The sequence below is a fragment of the Carcharhinus amblyrhynchos genome, chromosome 6, assembly GCF_965287045.1.
Source record: "Carcharhinus amblyrhynchos chromosome 6, sCarAmb.v2.hapA, whole genome shotgun sequence".
Lineage (NCBI taxonomy): Eukaryota > Metazoa > Chordata > Chondrichthyes > Carcharhiniformes > Carcharhinidae > Carcharhinus > Carcharhinus amblyrhynchos.
Window position 1 is genome coordinate 125,537,460 of NC_137329.1, and position 22,832 is coordinate 125,560,291.

Sequence of the window (22,832 nt, forward strand, 5' to 3'; positions counted from 1 at the left end):
TCGTAGAACAGTTGTGGCACACAAGGAGGCCATTCAGCCCATTGAGTCCTTGCCAGATCTTAGTGGGAGTGATTTAACTGGTTTCACTCCCCTGCACCTTCTCTGAAACCCCACATTTATCTTCATTTTTGGGTGTTTATTTACTTCACCTTTTAAGGTCAGGATTGAATCTGCCTCCACCGCACCCTCTCAGACACTGCGGGTGGGGTTTTACGGCCTTGTTCATCCTGAAACCGAGGATAAGGACCTTTCCAGTGTCCACCCCCCCCACTTGCTCCAATTCCAATGGATGGCAGGAACTAAAATTCTGGCCTGGGTCCTAACCACTTGCTGTGGTTCTTTGCCAATCACCATAAATTTGTGCCTTCCATTTCTCACCAATAGCTAAAGTTCCTCCCTATTTACACACTCCAGAACACTCATAGGTTTGAAAATTAACAAGTACATTTAATTTTTTATATTTTACCATGTTAAGGGTGCTATATAAATGCAACATGTTGTAGGTGTATAGTTGGCGTTGGGTTTTTCTAGGGGAGGGAGTGGCAGGATAAAGAGTTTGGGACTTGGGGAAGGGACAAGTTGGTGAGTTTAGGACAGGCTGACTTTCACAGGTTTCAGCCTTGGACCAAAGACCAAATTCACCCCCGGCGAGTCCTGATTCGAAACAGGAAGAGGAAGGCCCTGTGGAATGACCTGGGAAGCAAAAGAGAGGACAGGTCAAAGGTCAGGGTCAGGCAATCTGTGAAATTTGTGAATTTTGGGTGGGAACTCTTCATCAGATTCACAGCTGCAGGTTTTAGTTCCCACAGGTTTCCAAAACTGACAGATTTGCAGAACCCCCGCCATCACCCCCACCCCCACCCCCACCCCCACCCTGACCACAGCCCCACCCCCACCCCTGACCCAGGGAGCAGTTCCCAGCAAAAAGCTGCCTCTCTAAAGCAACTTCTTAACCCTTGAATTAGCATTATATCATCACAAATCACGCCCGCTGCCATCGGCCAGTTTGTCATTGCTGTTACTGGGTTACTTTTATTGGGTTTAGCCACTTACGTTCATGAAGTTAAACAATGAAACAGTTCATGACATTTCCTTACCTGAATTTGATTGATATTTCATTTATTCTCTTATCACCTGCCCTAGACAGTCAAGGACAGTGTCCGAGTGCTCTCTGTCCCCCAGACAGCGCCTAAAGCAAAATGTGAACTTTTAACAGTAGCATATTAGCCAACCATAGAGGTTTACAGCATGGAAAAAAGGCCCTTCGGCCCAACCTGTCCATGCCACCCCTTTTGTTCATCCCTAAGCTAGTCTCAATTGCCCACATTTGGCCCATATCTCTCCATACTCATCTTACCCATGTAACTGTCTAAACACTTATTAAAAGACAGAATTGTACCCGCCTCTACTACTACATCTGGCAGCTTGTTCCAGACACTCACCACCCTCTGCGTGAAGAAATTTCCCCTCTGGACTTTTTTGTATCTCTCCCCTCTCACTTTAAACCTATGCCCCCTAGTTTTAGACTCCCTACTTTTGGGAAAAGATATTGAGTATCTACCTTGTCTATGCCCCTCGTTATTTTATAGACATCTAAGCTTCCTTTACTCCGGAGAAAAAAGTCCCAGCCTATCCAGCCTCTCCCTATACCTCAATCCATCAAGTCCCGGTAGCATCCTAGTAAATCTTTCCTGCACTCTTTCTAGTTTAGTAATATCCTTTCTAGAACTGTACACAGTATTCCAAGTGTGGCCTCACCAATGTCTTGCACAACCTCAAGAAGACGTCCCAACTCCTGTATTCAATGTTCTGACCAATGAAACCAAGCATGCCGAATGCCTTCTTCACCACTCTGTGACTCCACTTTCAAGGAGCTATGAACATGTACTCTTAAATCTCTTTGTTCTGTAACTCTCCCCAACACCCTACCATTAACTGAGTAAGTCCTGCCCTGGTTCGATCGACAAAAATGCATCACCTCACGTTTCTCTAAGTTAAATTAAGCCTTAATAACTGCTCGATTAATGACTTATTCTTCAGTTGTACAGCAAGGCTCCTGACTTATTTCATCATCTGCCTCTGGCTATAGACTAATTATACAGTAATTCTAGATGCAAACGTGTGAATGATTATAAAATAGAGAATGCAAAGTTACTTCCTGAGCCCAGTATTAGTGCAAAATGGCAGCTTGACCTTGTTAACCATTTGGGAGGTGGGGGGGGGTTGATGGTTAATTGGGGTGAGAGGGTGTCAAGTCAGATCAGGCCAAGCCATGGTCAGGAGGGGACTTGGGGAAGTCAGGTGTGGGAGGGAAGGGGGTTCCCTAGGGGGAGGGGAAGCTGGGGAGTAGGGGGGTGCCCCTGGGAATTTGGGGGCAGGTGGCATTGGGGGCAAAAGTAGTTGATGGGGGGGGGGAGAGGAATGGTTGAGGGAGGGTGGTGGGGGTGGGGTGTAGAGAGAACATTGGGAGTTGGGGGAATGTCAGAGCAGCTGTGCACAACAGTTCCCCAGGATCTAGAAGAGGTTTTAACTCTAATATTTTCTTGGTAATTATCCTCGATCAGAATCATCTGAAGTTTGCGATTAAAATTACATTTTCAGTTGGTTCCCAATGCAGGGCAATTACTGTACAAACCTTACCTGGGAACATCCTAAACAGAGGGGTGGAGTTCCCCAGCTCAGGGGATGTCTCTGAGGTTCTGTTACCCCCTGCCAGCTATGACACCCTGGAGCTCCAAAGTTACGGTCCAATGACTATCTCATCAGCAATGCAGATTGTGTCAAACGTGGCTCAGTTATTGGCACGTTTGCCTTTGAACTAGAAAGTCGATCGAAGCCTTGAGTATGAATTTCAGCCTAACCCCCCAGTGAGGGATTGCTGTAGAACTACCTTCTGGATAAGACATTAAATCATCTCCACTGGAAAGAAAACAATCCCTGGTGTATTTTGAAGGAGACCAGATGAGTTTGGATCCCTTGTCAATATTTATCCCACAATAAATCCAAGATCAATAATAATATTATCTTGCCGTTACAACCGTGCTGTACTCAAATTGCCTGAAACAGTTCCAATGTTACAAAGCTTGGTAATAAAACATTTGAGACAATGTGAAGTATGAAAGATGCCTTGTGTGTATAAATAAGTTAATATTTTCTTATTACTTTGATAGCTGCAGAGAGCAGTCTGGGTGAGAAAGCCTTCCAGTGGCAGATTCACAGTGGGTACGAGTGGTTGGATGTAGCCCATGATGAGATCATTGAAGCACAGTACACATTGCCAACAGCGGAGGGAATATACCTCCACACAGCTCAGTATGGGTAAGTGCGACCCAGAGGCTTTTCCCTGGGTGAGGGCAGCAATAAACAGAGGCCCTGGGTTTAAACTCATCGGTCTGTCAGGAAAAATTCCAATAGTCTGAGAGTTGTAAAGATCTGGAACTTTCTAACTGGAAAGGTGGTGGAATTTTCAATTTGATTTGATTTTTTTATTGTCACATGTATTAACATACAGTGAAAAGTATTGTTTCTTGCGCGCTATACAGACAAAGCATGCTATTCATAGAGAAGGAAACGAGACAGTGCAGAATGTAGTGTTACAGTCATAGCTAGGGTGTAGCAAAAGATCAGCTTAATGCAAGGTAGGTCCATTCAAAAGTCTGATAGCTGCAGGGAAGAAGCTGTTCTTGAGTCAGTTGGTACGTGGTCTCAGACTTTTATATCTTTTTCCCGACAGAAGAAGGTGGAAGAGAGAATGTCTGGTGTGATGATACTGTGTCTTTAAGAAATGTATGTATGTCATGCTTCCTGTAAGGGGTATGTTTAGAATTCAGATCTGTTTCGCAAGGTGCCAATCGGTCTAAGAAAACCTTTAAATAGGTAGTTGGGAGAACAGGATAAATACTCATTTTATACGCGGAGTGTTTGTTTTAAACAGAGCTAATGCATTTGTGTTTACTTGGGTCTCCCTCGGAGGTTACAATGTTGAATTTGGTTAGGTTGATTGACTGGGACAGAACCATGTGTTTAATGGGAGGAGCTAAGCTTACAGGAAAGAAATAGGCTGGAATTCTCCAGACCTGCCAGCAGCGCTGCCCCACTTGTGAGTTTCCTCCCAGCATGAGGTGACATCAATGGGAATTCCAGTTGACAGCAGCAGGACCAGAGAATCCCGCTGCTAGCAGACAATGCATCACCTCCCACCGGCAGGAAACTCGCAACTGGGAGGCTGGAGAATCTTGCCTGTAGTGTTTTCAGTTTCTTTTTTTTTAAAATCAAGTGGTTGTTGCTGTGGCTGCCAGGAGAAACAGTTGTCTCTCCAGAGGTGTTCTGAAAGCTCTAGGACTGGTAACCTTAGTTACTACAGCATGTATGCCTGTATTTTGCCAACTAATATTAAAGAGGGTGTTTAGGTCTATAAGAGGAATATTGCTTGATCTGAACTCAGTGATAGGTTAGCAGTTAATATTTGCATCTTGTCATGTTGAAGTATTGTTCAATTGTTAAATGTTAAGCTAATTCATTTGTTTTAGTTAAAGTGTGTTGTTAAAGGAAGTTTATTTTGATAAAAGCTCCCTTGTTTGTCAGTAGAATCACACCTGGAGTGAAACATCTTATTCTCACATAATGCCACAATAGAAATTTGTTGGGCTATAGTCTGACTTTACAATATACCCTGGGGTTTCTGATCTGGTCCCTAATGAGGGAGGTGGATGATAACGGACAAGCTTGAGGATAAAAAGTGAAGAATGTGGGATTGAGGACAACTGCTTTTTCAAAGAACTAGTACAGAAGTGATGGGCCAAATGGCCTCCTTTTGTGCTGTATCAGTGAATACCAATTGTCCTAACTCCAGACATACTCTTGTCTTTCTGTTCACCTGCAGAACAATCTATCTCGACTTTGACAAGATGGAGATTGTTGGCAACAGTTTCAAACTGCAAAGGCTGGAATTCCCACAGGCCCAAGAAATGAGTGGATACAGCTGGTACTTTCTGGATGATCATTTCTGGAGAGAGTATGGAGTTCAGGTAAGATTACAGACAACTGCAGGCTAGGTAAAAGCTTCTTATTGTTAAAATTCTCCATCCTGACAACACCTTTGTAAATCTCCTCTGTAGCCTCTTGAGTCTGGACAGTGAAGGCACCACAGTCCCAGATGACCACAGGCTGTTCAACCCTTTGAGGGGGGAGAGCTGATTGGTGGTGATTTGACCTGAGGGTCACAACACCTCAGGCTAGGGGCAAGGTTGAGAAGGCGGGGTCTTCCTGAATAACCTCAGTAGGTGCAGGAATTGAACCCACGCTGTCTGCAGTATGAACGAGCTGCCCAACCAACTGAGCTAAACCAACCCCATTGAGTCTGACCACATCCTTACTGAAATCTGTCTCCTGAGGCAGTCCATTGGGGTTGAGGATATTTTGCTTCCATTCTGATTTGACGGATTCTGAGTTGATTGTAAAATCCCAATCACAGATCTCACTGAAATCCAATTCTGTTAAAACATCTGTTCCTTCCTCCAAGGGCACAGGCCGTAAAACATCAACAATTACAAGTTCTGATATCGAACACCAGTTTCAGACGGCCCCTCAAAGTATCTTTCGGTTTCGAATCGGAAATTCAAGTTACACTATTAACTTCCCAGGTATGAAGATTGTTTAGTGTAATTCATGTGAGACAGTGTGTACATCCCGTGCCTGTCTGGTCTGTCAATACTACAGATATTTCTCTTTCCTCCTTCACTCTCAGCAATGATTCAGACTAATGTTCAAACGGGTATGACGAGAAAGGTCAGGAGGAGGTCGCAGTTTACTCCAGAGAGTCAGAACGCAAACAGGTTAGTGCAGTTTCAAAGATAAAAGTTCCCTTTATTTTATCTTGAGCAGTCGTGGAATGTTGAAACGATTTATTCTGAAACAGCAACTTGCATTTATATAGCGCCTTTGATGCAATAAAACATCTCGAGGCACTTCACAGAAGCAAATATTAAACAAGATGCCACACTGAGCCACATTTTCGGACGATATTAGGGTGATACATTAGATAGAAGGGAGATCAAAAACTCAACAGGAGTAGCTGGTTTTAAGGAATGTTTTAAAGGGGGAAGAGTTGGGGAGTTTTAGGGAGGAGATTCCAGAACTTGGGGCTCTGGCATTGAAAGCACATTATGTGGAGAGTCACCTGACAAAGAGGGGAACCTCGAAAGCTTGTGAGTTTACTATCAAATAAATCGGTTGGACTTAAACCTGGTGTTGTCAGACTTCTCACTGTGTTGAAAGCACAGCACAGAGAATGATTAAAATTGGGGATGCCCAAGAGGCTGGAATTGAAGCAGTGTGGAGATCCCAGGGGACTCCAGGGCTGTGGAAAGTTCCAGAGATCAAGTTGGCGGTCACGTGGAAGCCTCAGAGGGATTTGAAAGCAAGATGAGAATGTTTAGAAATCGGATGGCTTTATCCCTGGACACTTGTCAGTTTGAACATGGACTGCAGCAGGTCACAAAGGCAGCTCACTATCGCCTTCTCCAGGGCAGCGAGGGGTGGACAGTAAATGCTGGCCAACCAACGACGCCCATGTCCCACAGATGAATAAAAAATTATTTTTTATCAATTTGTACATCTCCTTATTTTCAAAATGGTTATTGTGCTTACTGTAAAACATTCAGGAAAATGGAAGAAGGGGTTACATTTTCCAGTTCATGGTCGGCCTTTTTGAAGTGTAGCTGCTGTTGTGGTTTTAGGCGTAAACATTAACCAATGTGAGCACAGCAAGATCCCACCAGTAGCACCTGACAGGTGCCACCTCTTGAAGGTCTGCATTGGAGCATCAGCCGGCATTACGTGAGAGAGACATGACCGGGGGGGGGGTGAACTGGGAGACTTTGGGTTGGGCGAAGGGTGGGAGGAGGTGAAGGGTGAGGGAGTGGGGCAGTGCAAGGCTGGGGGGAGGGGGGTCCAGCAGTGCAGGGGGGTTATTCTGGATGAAGTCAAAACTATTTGACATTAAGGAGCAGAGGGATGGGCAGTAAGTGACAGGCAACATGGACGAGTCCTGATCGAGTGATACCCCCCGAGACAGGAAATCTTAAAGGAAAGTCATTGTTAAAATGATGTCAGCATTGACGGGACTCCAGGAGCAGCGCTGTACCAGGGGAGTGCTGGTGTGCCAGGGATGCCAAATCCCTCTGTGCCCTTCGAGGTGGACCTGAAAGATCCCAAAGCCGCTATTCTGACATAGAGAGTTTGGGCAATATTTACCTCTCCTCTGAAAATTAAACAAAGCTGATAGGTCGGTATCACATTGCTGTTTGTGGGATCTTACTGTGTGTAAACTGACTGCCACAGTTCCGACGTTCCAGCACTTGAGGAAAACGTCACTGCCCCTTTTGAGACCCCATGGGGATGTGAAAGGTGCTATATAAATGCAAATCTTTGCCCTTTCTGTGTTGTTTGCCTTTATCATCTGCCAGAGATCTTTTGATCCAGTGGCTTTTTAAGGGTGAGAGAAAGGGGAAGGAGGGTAATGAGGAGGAAAGGCACTAACTCTAAAATTTAAAAAGTCTGTCCTGTTGATTTTGGAACCTGCAGTGTTTTGGATGCCGAACTGACTCCATCCCCACCACCCATCGCCGGCACTGGTTCTACTTGGCAGTTCCGAGGTGATGATGACTATTGGTTGGATTACAGGAGGCGGGTAGGTGTTTGCACCATCTGGCCGTGTGCCCAAATCTGGAGATTCAAATCCAGTATTTAAAAAAAACAGCATCCTGGAACTTCACCGAGTCGCTGAATCCTGGAGCTTTACAGCAGGGAAACAGGCCCTTCGGCCCAACTTGTCCATGCTGCCTTTTTTTTAAAACCCCTAAGCTAATCCCAATTGCTCGCATTTGGCCCATATCCCTCTATACCCATCTTACCCATGTAACTGTCTAAATACTTTTTAAAAGACAAAATGGTACCCGCCTCTACTACTACCTCTGGCAGCTCGTTCCAGATACTCACCACCCTCTGTGTGAAAAAATTGTTCTTCTGGATCTTTTTGTATCTCTCCCCTCTCACCTTAAACCTCTGCCCTCTAGTTTCAGACTCCCTTATCTTTGGGAAAAGATATTGACTATCTCGCTGATCTGTGCCCTTCATTATTTTATAGACCTCTATAAGATCACCCCTCAGCCTCCTACGCTCCAGAGAAAAAAGTCCCAGTCTATCCAGCCTCTCGTTATAACGCAAAGAATTATGTTCCAGTAGCATCCTAGGGTATCTTTTCTGCACCTTTTCTAGTTTAATAATATCCTTCCCGGGGAGGAAATTGGTTAAGCCTCAGGTACGGAAATGTGGACTGGCTGAACTATCACCTTGCTGGAAATCTGTCCCGCTAAACAAGATGTGGAGTTGCCGGCGTTGGACTGGGGTAAGCACAGTGAGAAGTCTCACAACACCAGGTTAAAGTCCAACAAGTTTATTTGATAGTAAATCCACAAGCTTTCGGAACGCTGTTCCTTCGTCAGGCATGTGGAAGGTTCTGATCAGAAACAGGGCATATAACAGCACACCCAGTTTACAGAATACCGATTAGAATGTGAGTCTTTACAACTAACCTGCTGTTCAAGTCTTAAAGATGCAGACAATGTGAGTGGAGAGAGCATTAGCACAGGTTACAGAGATGTGTATTGTCTCCAGACAGGACAGTTAGTGAGGTTTTGCAAACCCAGGCAAGTCACGGGGGTTACAGATAGTGCGACATGAACCCAAGATCCCTGTTGAGACCGTCCTCATGTGTGTGGAACTTGGCTATCAGTCTCTGTTCAGCGACTCTGCGCTGTCGTGTGTTGTGAAGGCCGCCTTGGAGAACATTTACCTGAAGATCAGAGGCTGAATGCCCGTGACCACTGAAGTGTTCGCCAACAGGAAGGGAACAGTCTTGCCTGGAGATTGTCGAGCGATGTTCATTCCTCTGTTGTCGTTGTCATTGACCTCTTCAGTGGTCACGGGCATTCGGCCTCTGACCTTCAGGTAAACATTCTCCAAGGCGGCCTTCACGACACACGACAGCGCAGAGTTGCTGAGCAGAGACTGATAGCCAAGTTCCGCACACATGAGGATGGTCTCAACAGGGATCTCGGGTTCATGTCGCACTATCTGTAACCCCCATGACTTGCCTGGGCTTGTAACATCTCACTAACTGTCCTGTCTGGAGACAATACACATCTCTTTAACCTGTGCTAATGTTATCTCCACTCACGTTGTCTGCGTCTTTAAGACTTGAATAGCAGAGTAGCTGTAAAGACTCACATTCTAATCAGTATTCTGTAAACTGGATGTGTCTTTATTTGCCCTTCTCTGATCAGAACTTTCCACACACTTGACAGAGGAACAGCATTTCCAAAAGTTTGTGGGTTTACTATCAAACAAACTCGTTGGACTTTAACCTGGTGTTGTGAGACTTCTTACCGTTAACCAAGGCCAGGAAAATCCCGGAGAGGTCTGGGCAGATCAGTGAGTCTTATATCTGTCCACTCGATCCAGCCACCGCCTGCTGCCCCCTTCACCAGGTCAAGAAGGATTTACATTTTTCTAACACTTTACAAGGCCAGCAGACTTCGTAAAATGCTGTACAGGAAATGAGCAACATTTAATGGTTGCTCGCTGTTGTAATGTTGGAGCCAATTTGCATCACCAAATTTCCATAGATAGCAGTGATCATCTGCTCTTTGTGATGTTGATTCAAGAATGTGTATCAGCCCCAGGAAACTGGTGTGATATCCCCGTTCAGCTTTCAATTCGAGCCATTCCACCAAGAGGGCAGGTAATGTCTCAACCAAAAGACAGCACCTCCAACAGTGCGGCGCTCCCTTGGCACTGACCCTCTGACAGCGCGGCGCTCCCTCAGCACTCACCCTCTGACAGCACGGCGCTCCCTCGGCACTGACCCTCTGACAGCGCGGCGCTCTCTCGGCACTGACCCTCTGACAGCGCGGCGCTCCCTCGGCACTGACCCTCTGACAGCGCGGCGCTCCCTCGGCACTGACCCTCTGACAGCGCGGCGCTCCCTCGGCACTGACCCTCTGACAGCGCGGCGCTCCCTCGGCACTGATCCTCTGACAGCGCGGCGCTCCCTCGGCACTGACCCTCTGACAGCGCGGCGCTCCCTCGGCACTGACCCTCTGACAGCGCGGCGCTCCCTCGGCACTGACCCTCTGACAGCGCGGCGCTCCCTCGGCACTGACCCTCTGACAGCGCGGCGCTCCCTCGGCACTGACCCTCTGACAGCGCGGCGCTCCCTCGGCACTGACCCTCTGACAGCGCGGCGCTCCCTCGGCACTGACCCTCTGACAGCGCGGCGCTCCCTCGGCACTGACCCTCTGACAGCGCGGCGCTCCCTCGGCACTGACCCTCTGACAGCGCGGCGCTCCCTCGGCACTGACCCTCTGACAGCGCGGCGCTCCCTCGGCACTGACCCTCTGACAGCGCGGCGCTCCCTCGGCACTGACCCTCTGACAGCGCGGCGCTCCCTCGGCACTGACCCTCTGACAGCGCGGCGCTCCCTCGGCACTGACCCTCTGACAGCGCGGCGCTCCCTCGGCACTGACCCTCTGACAGCGCGGCGCTCCCTCGGCACTGACCCTCTGACAGCGCGGCGCTCCCTCGGCACTGACCCTCTGACAGCGCGGCGCTCCCTCGGCACTGACCCTCTGACAGCGCGGCGCTCCCTCGGCACTGACCCTCTGACAGCGCGGCGCTCCCTCGGCACTGACCCTCAGACAGCGCGGCGCTCCCTCGGCACTGACCCTCTGACAGCGCGGCGCTCCCTCGGCACTGACCCTCTGACAGCGCGGCGCTCCCTCGGCACTGACCCTCTGACAGCGCGGCGCTCCCTCGGCACTGACCCTCTGACAGCGCGGCGCTCCCTCGGCACTGACCCTCTGACAGCGCGGCGCTCCCTCGGCACTGACCCTCTGACAGCGCGGCGCTCCCTCGGCACTGACCCTCTGACAGCGCGGCGCTCCCTCGGCACTGACCCTCTGACAGCGCGGCGCTCCCTCAGCACTGCACTGGGATGTCAATCTGTATTTTCATGCCCAAGTTGCTGGAGTGGGACGTGAACCATAATCTTTGGGAGATGGATGAGAGGATGACTCAGTGAGTTGATGCCTGTAGGTGGTTATTCTGGTGTCCTGTTTAAATTCCACAGGGTGAAGGCGGGATTTGCTCACTCAGTAGTCAGGATATTGAGCAGAGTTACCAGCTGAATCCCCACGGATCGCTACAATTCACTGCTGGCAGCTTTCGATACACACTGGATTTCTCAGGTAGAACGTTGCATCGATTCGTCCGATCTCAAATCGAGCAGTACAGACAGTCGTATAGTCAATGTATCGTGCACCTGTGGATAAACTGTGTAGTTTGCTCAACATCTCAACCTTTCACTAAAGATCAACTCTTCCCCGATTTTCTTTTCCCCCTAAACAGTATTTATCCATTCCTTTCTCAAAGTTATTTGTGAATCTGCTTCCACCACCCTGTCAGCAGCACGTTTCAAAATCCTCTCTGCTCCTGAATTAACTATCCTGAATAAGTGAATTAAGGGCGTTCAAATGGTCAATGGATCGGCATATGGATAACATTGGAATAGTTTAGGTTAGAGGGTCATTAGATTGGTTCCACTGGTCGGCACAACATCGAGGGCCGGAGGGCCTGTACTGCGCTGGAATGTTCGAAGTGTTCTGAGGTTACTGATCCTGCTTTTCTTTATTCCATCCAAACCCTTCGTGTTTTTGAACAATACCAGTAAATCTGAACCTTTTCTGCTGTAAAGACAATCCCAGCTTCCCCAGTCTTTGATGTTTCACATTTCACGTGAGTGTTTCTGTCAATTAATGTAACAGAACATCAACAAACCAAATATGTATTTGACCCTGAAATTGACAGCAGCATCCACCCAGACAAAGTTAAAGACAGGAATCCAGAAGTTTCTGTCGGTGAGCTCCCACTCTTCCATGAGGTGCGATGTTGAAGTATTTCCACGGCACGGTGGCACAGTGGGTTAGCACTGCTGCCCCACAGCGCCAGAGACCTGGGTTTGATTCCCAGCCTCGGGTCACTGTCTGTGTGGAGTCAGCATGTTCTCCCTGTGTCTGCGTGGGTTTCCTCCAGGTGCTCCAGTTTCCTCCCACAGTGCAAAGATGTGCAGGTTAAGTGGATTGGCCATGGTAAATTGCCCCTTAGTGTCAGGGGGAACTAGCTAGGGTAAATGCGTGGGGTTATGGGGTAAAGGACTAGATGGAATTGTAGTCGGTGCAGACTTGATGGGCTGAATGGCCTCCTCTGCTCTGTAGGATTCTATACCTCACTCATTCAGGTGGAAATCACTGAATTAAGAACAAAGAAAATTACAGCACAGAAACAGGCCCTTCGGCCCTCCAAGCCTGCACCAACCATGCTGCCCGACTGAACTAAAACCCCCTACCCTTCCGGGGACCATATCCCTTTATTCCCATTCTATTTGTGTACTTGTCAAGACGCCCCTTAAAAGTCAGTACTATATCCGCTTCCACTACCACCCCCGGCAACAAGTTCCAGGCACCCACTACTCTCTGTGTAAAAAATCTGCCTTGTACATCTCCCTTAAACCTTGCCCCTCGCACCTTAACCCTGTGCCCCCCCAGTAATTGACTCTTCCACCCTGGGAAAAATCTTCTGACTATCCACTCTGTCCATGCCCCTCATAATCTTGTAGACTTCTATCAGGTCTCCCCTCAACCTCCATCGCTCCAGTGAGAACAAACCAAGTTTCTCCAACCTCTCCTCATAGCTAATGCCCTCCATACCAGGCAACATCCTGGTAAATCTTTTCTGTACCCTCTCCAAAGTCTCCACATCCTTCTGGTAGGGTGGCAACCAGAATTGAACACTATATTCCAAGTGCAGCCTCACTAAGGTTCTACAAAGCTGCAACATGACTTGCAAACTCAATACCCCAGCTGATGAAGGCAAGCATGCCGTATGCCTTCATGACTATCTTCTCCACCTGCGTTGCCACCTTCAGTGACCTGTGTATCTGTACACTCAGATCCCTCTGCCTATCAAATACTGTTAAGGGTTTTGCTGTTTACTGTACATTTCCTATCTGTATTAGACCTTCCAAAATGCATTCCCTCACATTTGTCCGAATTAAACTCCATCTGCCATCTCTCCGCCCAAGTCTCCAACTGGTCTATATCCTGCTGTATCCTCTGATAGTCCTTATCGCTATCCACAAATCCACCACCCTTTGTGTCATCCTCAAACTTACTAACCAATCCAGTTACATTTTCCTCCAAATCACTTATACATATTACAAACAGCAAAGGTCCCAGCACTGATCCCTGAGGAACATCACATGTCACAACCCTCCATTCAGGAACAACTTGAAATTAACTTGAGTTTTCACTGTTTACACAATTCATCTCAGTTCGACAACCCTTGAAAAGGTTACACCTTGTCCAATGAGATGTAATTGGGTTTTTTTAAAGACATTGTGCTAATTTCTCATGAACAACCTCTCTGGCCCTGAAAAACAAACCTTATATTTCCTGAGTACCAAATTTTTCCAATCAATGAAAAATATTGCAACAACTTCATAAAAGTTGTAAAAATTTTTGTCCACGCTATTTCAGCTTCCATCATAATCCCATGTGTTTGTCTCAATCTTAGTTTTACAGAAAGTAAAATAATTTTTCTAAAACTGTTTGTTACTTTCTGGTTGGTTGTGGGAATTCTTCACTGTGATTCGCTGCTTAGCCTGTTGGATGACATCAGTTGATGGATGACAGAATGAAGTTTACGTCGAGAAGGTGAAATCTATTACACTGATCTGGTTGGATCGGTCTGCAGCTTCCTTCATGGTGAGGGGTCAGCACGATCCCCTCACCGCAGGCCACCATGTCCATAGAATTCTTACAGTGCAGAAGGCCATTCAGCCCATCCAATCTGCACCAATTCCCCGACACATCACCTTATCCCCATAACGCCACATATTTACCCCATTAATCAACCCATCTCAGGACACTAAGGGTCAATTTAGCACGGCCAATCCATTTAACTCATACAACTTTGGACTGTGGGAGGAAACCGGAGCACCCGGAGTAAACCCACACCGACACGGGGAGAATGTGTAAACTCCACACAGTCACCCAAGGCTGGGATCGAAACCAGGTCTCTGGCACGGTGAGACAGCAGCGCTGGTCACTGTGCCATGTGTCACCGTACACTCAGACTGTCTAAAGTCTTTGGGAGACAGATCATTCAACTCAGTCAGTTTGTGTTAGTGTTAATCTTCCACATGAACAAATAACTCTGATGACAGGAGCACTGACCATGCTTTTGAACTTTTGCAGCCATGACACAGACTAATCTTTCAACTGGCACCAGGAGAGCGGTCAGGTGTTTGGTAACTCCCAGCCCCGGGGGAGTGAGTGGGTGAGTGTGTGGAGTGTGTGTTCATACGGCAAACGCAACTGGGGTATTGACTGGGAATATTGGTGTGAAATGTAATCAGTCCAAACTGTACCCTCACTGATGTACAATTCACTCTCCATTGTTACTGATGGGGGGAGGAAAAAGTAGAACAATGGACAGGCTACAGGGAGGCATTTGAGGGACTCATACTAACTGTAATTCCAAAGCTATAGTAATTTATACAAGACGTTGTAACTCGGTGGGGGTTTATTTACAATACAGTAGCTCTTTTATCAAGGATTCTCATGTGTCACTGGTGGAGGGAGTGAATGTTTAAGTTGGTGGATGGAGTGCAAACCAAATGGATTCCTTTGTCCTGGATGTTGTCAAACTTTGAGTGTTGTTGGAGTTGCACTCATCCAGACAAGTGGAGAGTATTCCATCATACTTCTGGCTTATGCCTTGTAGCTGGTGGACAGGCTTTGGGGAGTCAGGAAGTGAGTGACTTACTGCAGGATTCCCAGCCTCTGGCCTGCTCTGGAAGCCACAGTATTTATATGGCTGATCCAGTTCAGTTTCTGGTCAACGATTACAGCCCAGTGTGTTGATAGTGGGGGATTCAGCATAGAACATAGAACATAGAACATAGAACACTACAGCGCAGAACAGGCCCTTCGGCCCACGATGTTGCGCTGACCAGTTAAAAAACAATGACCCACTAACCTAAACCAATCCCTTTTCGTCCATAAACCTATCCATGGATCTCTTAAACGCCCCCAAACTAGGCGCATTTACAACCGCAGCAGGCAGGGCATTCCAATCCCTCACCACCCTCTGGGTAAAGAACCTACCCCTGACATCCGTCCTATAACTACCCCCCCTTAATTTAAAGCCATGCCCCCTCGTGCTAGCTTTCTCCATCCGAGGAAAAAGGCTATCACTATCCACCCTATCTAAACCTCTAATCATCTTATATGTTTCAATAAGATCCCCTCTTAGCCGCCTTCTTTCCAGCGAAAACAACCCCAAATCCCTCAGTCTCTCCTCATAGGACCTCCCCTCCATACCAGGCAACATCCTGGTAAACCTCCTCTGCACCCTCTCCAAAGCCTCCACATCCTTCCTGTAATGTGGGGACCAGAACTGCACACAGTACTCCAAGTGCGGCCGCACCAGAGTTGTGTACAGTTGCAACATGACGCTGTGACTCCTAAATTCAATCCCCCTACCAATGAACGCCAAGACACCGTATGCCTTCTTAACAACCCTATCCACTTGATTCCCAACCTTCAGGGATCTATGTATACATACACCTAGATCCCTCTGTTCATCCACACTATTCAAAGTCCTCCCGTTAGCCCTATACTCGACACATCTGTTATTCCTACCAAAGTGAATTACCTCACACTTCTCCGCATTATAGGGAGTGACACTGAGTGTCAACGGGCAATGGTTAGGTTCTCTGTTGTCATTGCTTGGCACTTATGTGGTGTGAATGTTATTTATCATTTATTCGTCCAAGCCTGGGTATTGTCCAGGTCTTGCTGCATTTGGCCATGGACTGTTTCAGTATCTGAGGAGTCACGAATGGTCCTGCACATTGTGCAATCATCAGTGAACATCTCATCTTATGATGGAAGGAAGGTCATCGTTGAAACACCTAAAGATGGTTGACCCTAAGACACCCAGGACCCTAGGATGTTTGACCCTCGGTTGGATTTGTCCAACTTTTTTGAGTCTTTGTATGGCTTCCCTGATCATTGAAGACTGGGATAGAAAAACCCAGCAGGTCTGGCAGTGTCACAGAAAGAAAAACAGAGTTAACGTTTTGAGTCTAATTTCTGACTCTTTGGACCAGATGATGGGGAGGTGGGTCTGTCAGTGTGTGGAATTCGGTGTCTAATTGAGATATTCCTCCAGGACTTTCTCTCAGAGCCTGAGGGACAGCTTTGATAAATCAGCTGTTATTTTGTGATATCAATCTGCATTTTCAAACAGATTTTTATACTTGCCCAATTTACTGATCCATTTCTGCTGCTGTTTACCAGAGAAAGAGAAAACACTTTTTATTATTTAAACAAAATCCGAAGAAGATTCACACAGACTCGAAACGTTAACTCGGTTTCTCTCTCCAAGGTGCTGCCAACACACTCTTTATTTCCGATCTCGAGCATCTGTATTTCCCTTTGATTGAGGAGGGGGGGTTTGGTGGGTGTGGATTCAGAGGCAGGTGAAGAGAAAGCAATGTCAGAGATCAGGAGCTGAGTTACAATTAAACAGTGACTGGAAAAGGAAGAGGCCATTCATCATTTTCTGTGCTTTAACTGATGGGAATTTTAATAACTAATTTACCTTGATGGGTTTACTGCCAGGACTGCAGGGTCACTCGCTTCAGCTGCTGAAACCAAGACTGGCCAAACTGCTTCATAGAATCCCTACAGTGCAGAAGGTGGCCATTCGGCCCATCGACTACACCAACCACAATCCCACCCAGGCCCTATCCTTATAACCCCATTCATTTACCCTAGCTAGTCCCCTGACACTAAGGGGCAATTTAGCATAGAATCATAGAACTCTACAGTGCAGAAAGAGGCCCTTCGGCCCATCGAGTCTGCATCGTACACAATCCCACCCAGGCCCTACCCCCGTATCCCTACATATTATACCCACTAATCCGTCTAATCTACGCATCCCTGGACATTAGGGGCAGTTTCTTAGCGTGGCCATTGAACCTAACCCACACATTTTTGGACCGGGGAGGGGGGGGGGAGGTGGGGGCACCTGGAGGAAACCCATGCAGACACGAGGAGAATGTGCAAACTCCACACAGATTGTGACCCAAGCCGGGGAATCGAACCCAGGACCCTGGAGCTGTGAAGCAGCAGTGCTGACCCACTGTGCTACCGTGCCACCCATCGCCAATCCACCTAACCCGCTCATCTTTGGAGTGTGGGAGGAACCTGCGGAAAACCCATATAAGGTCCTGGTCTGTCAGGCAGACTGTCCCCTTAAAGACGTTCCAATAATCTTCAGTCGTGTATTAACTGAGGTAACAATGTCTACCCTGATGTTGTCTACGTGCCATTCTCAACTCTAAGTCAGAAGTGGGTGAATTTGAAAGGCATTCTGGAGACCTGAGCCTAGCATCGAGGTTGGCACGGCCGTTCATTACTGTCTGAGGTGCTGTGTATTGAATGAGATGTTAAACTGAGGTCTCTGTCAGGTGAACATAAAAGATCCCGAGAATCAAAACAAACAGAGTTATCTCCGGTGTCCTGGCCAATGTTATCCCTCATCCAACATCATAAAAACAGATTAGTTGGTCATTATCACATTGTGGGATCTTGCTGTGTGCAAATGGGCCGCTGCTACATTTTCAACATTACAACAGTGACTACACTTCAGATGTTGTGAAGCACATTGGAACATCCTGAGATCATGAAAATTGCAGAATAACGACATTTTACTTCCTTCTATTTCACAGACGTGCTGTAAACAAGAGAGTGTGGCAGTTCATAGATGACTTTGGGCAATGGAAGGAGTACTCGCAGGTTTGTTAGGTTTTTCTATTTGAAGTCTAGCTGTAGAATTAGCTCCACCTGACCTTCAAGAGTCCAAAGTGGCCACTGAATACATCGCAGCTTGTAAGCTGCTTCACCCAGCGCTGTTACTATTGAGGAGGTCACATCCGGGGGGGTGAGAATTAATGGAGCTTTTTGTGTATTTCCCAGATAGAGCTGGTAAACTTCACCGGAGCAGTTAAGCAGAAGCCTTGTTGGCCTGAAGATAGAATTATAGAAACCTTATAGTGCATTCGGCCCATCGAGTCTGTACTGACCAGGCCCTATCCCCGCATCCCCACAGATTTACCCCGTTAATCCCTCTAACCTACGCAGCCCAGAACACTACGGCTATGCTAAAATTGCCCAATCAACCTCACCCACACATCTTTGGAGTGTAGGAGGAAAGCAGAGCACCCGGTGGAAACCCACGCAGACACGAGGAGAATGTGCAAACTTCACACAGACGGTGACCCAAGCCGGGAATCGAACCTGGATTTCTGGCACTGTGAGGCAGCAGTGCTAAACCACTTTGCCACTGTGCTGCCCTCATTTTCACCGCGCACACAATGAAACACAAAAATCGGAGGAGGCCATTCAGCCCTTCAAGTCTGTGCTGCCATTTATTATGACCATGGCTGATCATATAACTCATTCCAACCCAATAGACAGATTCCCCCCTCCCTGCCACTGCCCCTATGAAAGAACCAAACCAGAAAAGTCACCAACCTCATTCTGCCTTTTCCAATTCCACATGCTGTGCATTTCCAGTTATTTTGTTATTTAAAGTATCTATTGTTTGTAGTTTATTTGTTGTTTTTAATTTGAAAGGAAATGAGAACATGAGAAATAGGAGCATAAGTAGGCCATTCAGCCCCACAAACCTGCACCATCATTCAATGAGGGCTAGACTGATCTATTAAATGTTACGACAGGCAGGAAAGTGGAATTAACTCCCCTTGTTGATCAAAAATGAGCCGGAACGTGGGGAATGCCACCCTCTGGTGGGGAAAAGGGAATCATGCAGCAAAAAAGCATCAGTATGGAATTCAAGCTCAGTTGCTTAAACAACATGAACCCCAAAAGAAAATATCTCAAACAAATCATAAAAACTTAGTGCAAAAGGCAACCTTTCAGTTCACTGTGACTGTGCTGGTGCTTTATAAGTGTGCTTAGTCACTAGAGAAACTTTTCCACAGAAGCTGTCAGACCTGCCGAATTTCTCTAGCATTTCCTGCTTCTGTTTCAGATTCCACATCCAGAATAATTTGTCTTTATCTTAGTTACGCTTAGTCTTACATCCCCAGCTTTTGTTCTTGTCATTTCCTTAAGCACCTACAGTCTCTGCTTTATTTATGGAATCAGCTTCCAATATTTTTTCAGGTCGAGTGCTTCAGACCCTGACAACTCTGAAAACATATCACCTCCTCAGAGGGTATCCCTTTTCTCTACTGGCATGGTGGCACAGTGGTTAGCACTGCTGACTCACAGCGTCAGAGACTTAGGTTCAATTCCAGCCTTGGGTGACTGTCTGTTTGTGTACAGAACAATAATTTAATGGCCAAATACTCTCTTGCCAAGCTTACCTACAACACAAGAACAAAAATTATGATCGGGGAAGGGTTTGTCAGCTATTCGAAAGATCTGTCCAGTTACTCCCACACCCTGTGCTTACTCTTATAACATGACAGTCGTTTTCTTTTGCAAATACTTATCCAATTTCCTTTGGAAAGCTGCTATTGAATCTGTTTTCACTGCCCTTTCTGACAGCACACTCCAGCTCACAATTCTAAACAAACTCTCACCTTACTGCTGGTTATCTCAGAGTCATAGTCATAGGTTTACAGTATGGAAACATGCTCTTCAACCCAACTTGTCCATACCGCCCTTTTGTTTTAAAACCTCTAAGCTAGTCCCAACTGCCCACATTTGGCCCATATCTCTCTACACCCATCGTACCCATGTAACTGTCCAGATGCTTTTTAAAAAGACAAAATTGTACCTGCCTCCACTACTACCGCTGCAGCTTGTTCCACTCACCATCCTGAGTGAAAAAATTGCCCCTCTGGACTCTTTTGTATCTCTCCCCTTTCACCTTAAACTTATGCCCCCTAGTTTTAGACTCCCCTACCTTTGGGAAAAGATATTGATTATCTAGCTGATCTATGCCCTTCATTATTATATATTTAATTGATGTCTTCTGGTTATCAACCTTCTGGCCAATTTAAAACAATTCCAATTATTTACTCTGTCAATGCTTAATAATTTTAAGCACCTATTATAGTTTTCCCCTTAACCTTCTCTGTTCAAAAGCAAACAATCCCAGCTTCTCCAGTCTCCCTGATTCCTTGTACTATCCTAGTAAACCTGCTCCGTTTATTGTGTTCTGCAAATGTTGAAGTGCTGTAACAGTAACTGTACATGACATTTTCACACAGCATGGAGTCTGCAAGTCAGTGCTGAGTCAGGACATTGAAAGAAGTTATCAGATGAATCCACAGGGTTCCATGACGTTTACTACTGGACTGTTTGTGTACAGTTTGGATTTCTCAGGTAAACCACATCTCCATCAAAACCAGAGCAAAAACATTCACTAGCTGCAGTTCTGTTCCAAATGAAATTAAACTCTCTGCCCTACGTTATCTGTTGCAGCCATGACACAGACCAACTTGACAACCAAGAAAGTTAGACAAGTACGTCGTCTTTGAAGAAAAATCAGAAGTCTGAACAAGAAAGCAAAGTGGGGGGTGTTCCAATCAAAACAAGGTGTTGGCAGGACGAATGGAGACCTGGGAACCAAACGAAGGATTGAGTGTACAAGAAGTTCATGAATTATCAGGTAGCAACGTCAGATCACAACCTTCTAATTTCAGTAGATGAGCTTGAGGTACGTCAGTGCAGAATTGAGGGAGTTCTGCACCATCAACAGTGTGTCTGTTGAATAAACTGAAGAGGAACAGAGAATGTCTCCATGTCTATCAGAGCTGCTCAACTATCAAACCACAATAAACAGAAAGGCTCACCACAACCTTCTCAAGGGCAACCAGAGACAGGCAATGAACACTAGCGATACCCACGTCCCAAGAATGTTTTTTCAATGCACATCTAATGCAGCACAATAATTAGTCCTCGTGACATTTTGATAAGTTATATGTTTTACAGTTACTAGGAAGAAAAATCAAGCAGTTTCTCAAGATGGAAAAAGAATGGAAGGATCGAGAAGAACAATAGTAGCAACAATATTTCCCATGTTAAAGATATAGTTACTCTGGAGAAAAGCGATTAATTTGTTAGCACACCAAAACCCCAAACTGCTGGTGTATAAATGTTGGATATGCCTACATTTCGCACCCATTAAAACAATAAAAAGACCTCAATTGTGTAGTTCCATTGAAAGTATTCTCTTTGGTAAGGAATTGCAAATAAAAAATGGTACAATCTTAAATTAGATCAAATAAGGATTGAAACCATGAAGCACATTTCATACACAGTAGTAGACATCTGGAGCTCTGTCCTCCCAAAACACTGTGGATGTTGTACGTTAAATGCCTCTTTCAGAACCATGATTGCTAGATTTTTCTTGAGTATGGGTATTATAAAAAATAGGTGTCATGAAAATACCAGGGAAAGTTAAAAAGTTGGAATATTTTCCACTAGTAATGTTCTGGTTATATATTTTAAACTGTGGGAAAACATGAGGTAATTAAGATAGGGGCAGAGTGACAATGTAAATGGAATTATGTTGAAGAACTTAGCAACCTTGTGAGCAGATGTTTGCCTTAGGCAAGTTAGTAACAGGGAAAAGAACATGTAAAAGCTGTTAATGATTCAAAGGAAGGATACAAGATATGATATTGAGATGTCACAGGAGATGAATAGAAAGAGTTTACTTTTAAACTCTAAAAGCTAAAATCAAGAGATGATGGTCATTAAGCCTGGGGGAGGATAGGTCAGATAATCAGGTTAGATCAGATAATCAGATGCAGCACGGTGGCATAGTGGTTAGCACTGCTGCCTCACAGCAACCCGGCTTCAATTTTAATCTTTGGGTCATTGTGCAGAGTTTGCACGTTCTCCCCATGTCCGCGTGGGTTTCCTCCAGGTGCTCCAGCTTCCTCCCACAGTCCAAAGATGTGCCGGATTAGAGTGGGTTGGCTATGCTAAACTGCACTTTAGTCTCAGGGAGATCAGCAGGGTAAATACGTGGGGTTATGGGGATAGGGACTGAGTGGGATAGTTGTCAGTGCAAACACAATGGGCTGAATGACTTCCTTTTACACTGATTTCTTTCCCTTATCATAGAATCCTTAAAGAGAAATAAATGAAAGGAGATACTGAAAACTGTGCAGACAGCTGTGTTTTCTTTGAGACTTATCACCAGCAAGAATCGTTGTTTAACGCCCAACTAGAAATATGTGTGAAAAAGCTTGAATTGAAGCGATTAGTTTATCTCAGAAGCAACCTTAAAGAGACATAACTGCATGGTGTGGTAACATTAAAAAATGATTTTAAGATCTGTACGACATTGTGGAACAGTTAGGGGAGACTTTGAAAGTAGTTAAGACTGTTTGGAGGTGTTAAATTAGTGATACTGTGTATAGTATTTTCTTAGTTAAGTATACTTATGGTTCATTTTTTTTTCCTATTTCTGAATAAAGATTTAATTTAATAAGATCACTAAAAGTCTAGGATACCCTTCCTTGTACCAAATTGCAAACATGCATTTGAGGGCAGTTGTGTCAAGTTTGTGTTCTAGGATCTGAACAACTCGACATTTACTATCAGCTGTGTCCTTAAGCGATTTGCAACCAAGGTGGGTAAACGGAATTGAAGTACAGG

The 22,832-nt window shown here is 46.0% G+C and overlaps 1 protein-coding gene across 1 annotated transcript in view; it reads left to right on the forward strand.

The window, feature by feature from the left end:
- Positions 1 to 22,824, forward strand: part of LOC145344388 (uncharacterized) — a 68,762-nt gene extending 45,938 nt beyond the window's left edge. The window contains exons 10-20 of the mRNA XM_080191516.1: positions 3,171 to 3,318; positions 4,883 to 5,027; positions 5,474 to 5,642; positions 5,747 to 5,834; positions 7,585 to 7,690; positions 11,189 to 11,306; positions 14,373 to 14,454; positions 17,918 to 17,984; positions 20,432 to 20,546; positions 20,646 to 20,686; positions 22,750 to 22,824. Of these exons, the coding sequence (XP_080047642.1) occupies positions 3,171 to 3,318; positions 4,883 to 5,027; positions 5,474 to 5,642; positions 5,747 to 5,834; positions 7,585 to 7,690; positions 11,189 to 11,306; positions 14,373 to 14,454; positions 17,918 to 17,984; positions 20,432 to 20,546; positions 20,646 to 20,686; positions 22,750 to 22,824 (1,154 nt within the window). The remainder of the gene's footprint in view (positions 1 to 3,170; positions 3,319 to 4,882; positions 5,028 to 5,473; positions 5,643 to 5,746; positions 5,835 to 7,584; positions 7,691 to 11,188; positions 11,307 to 14,372; positions 14,455 to 17,917; positions 17,985 to 20,431; positions 20,547 to 20,645; positions 20,687 to 22,749) is intronic.
- Positions 22,825 to 22,832: the final 8 nt, after the last annotated feature.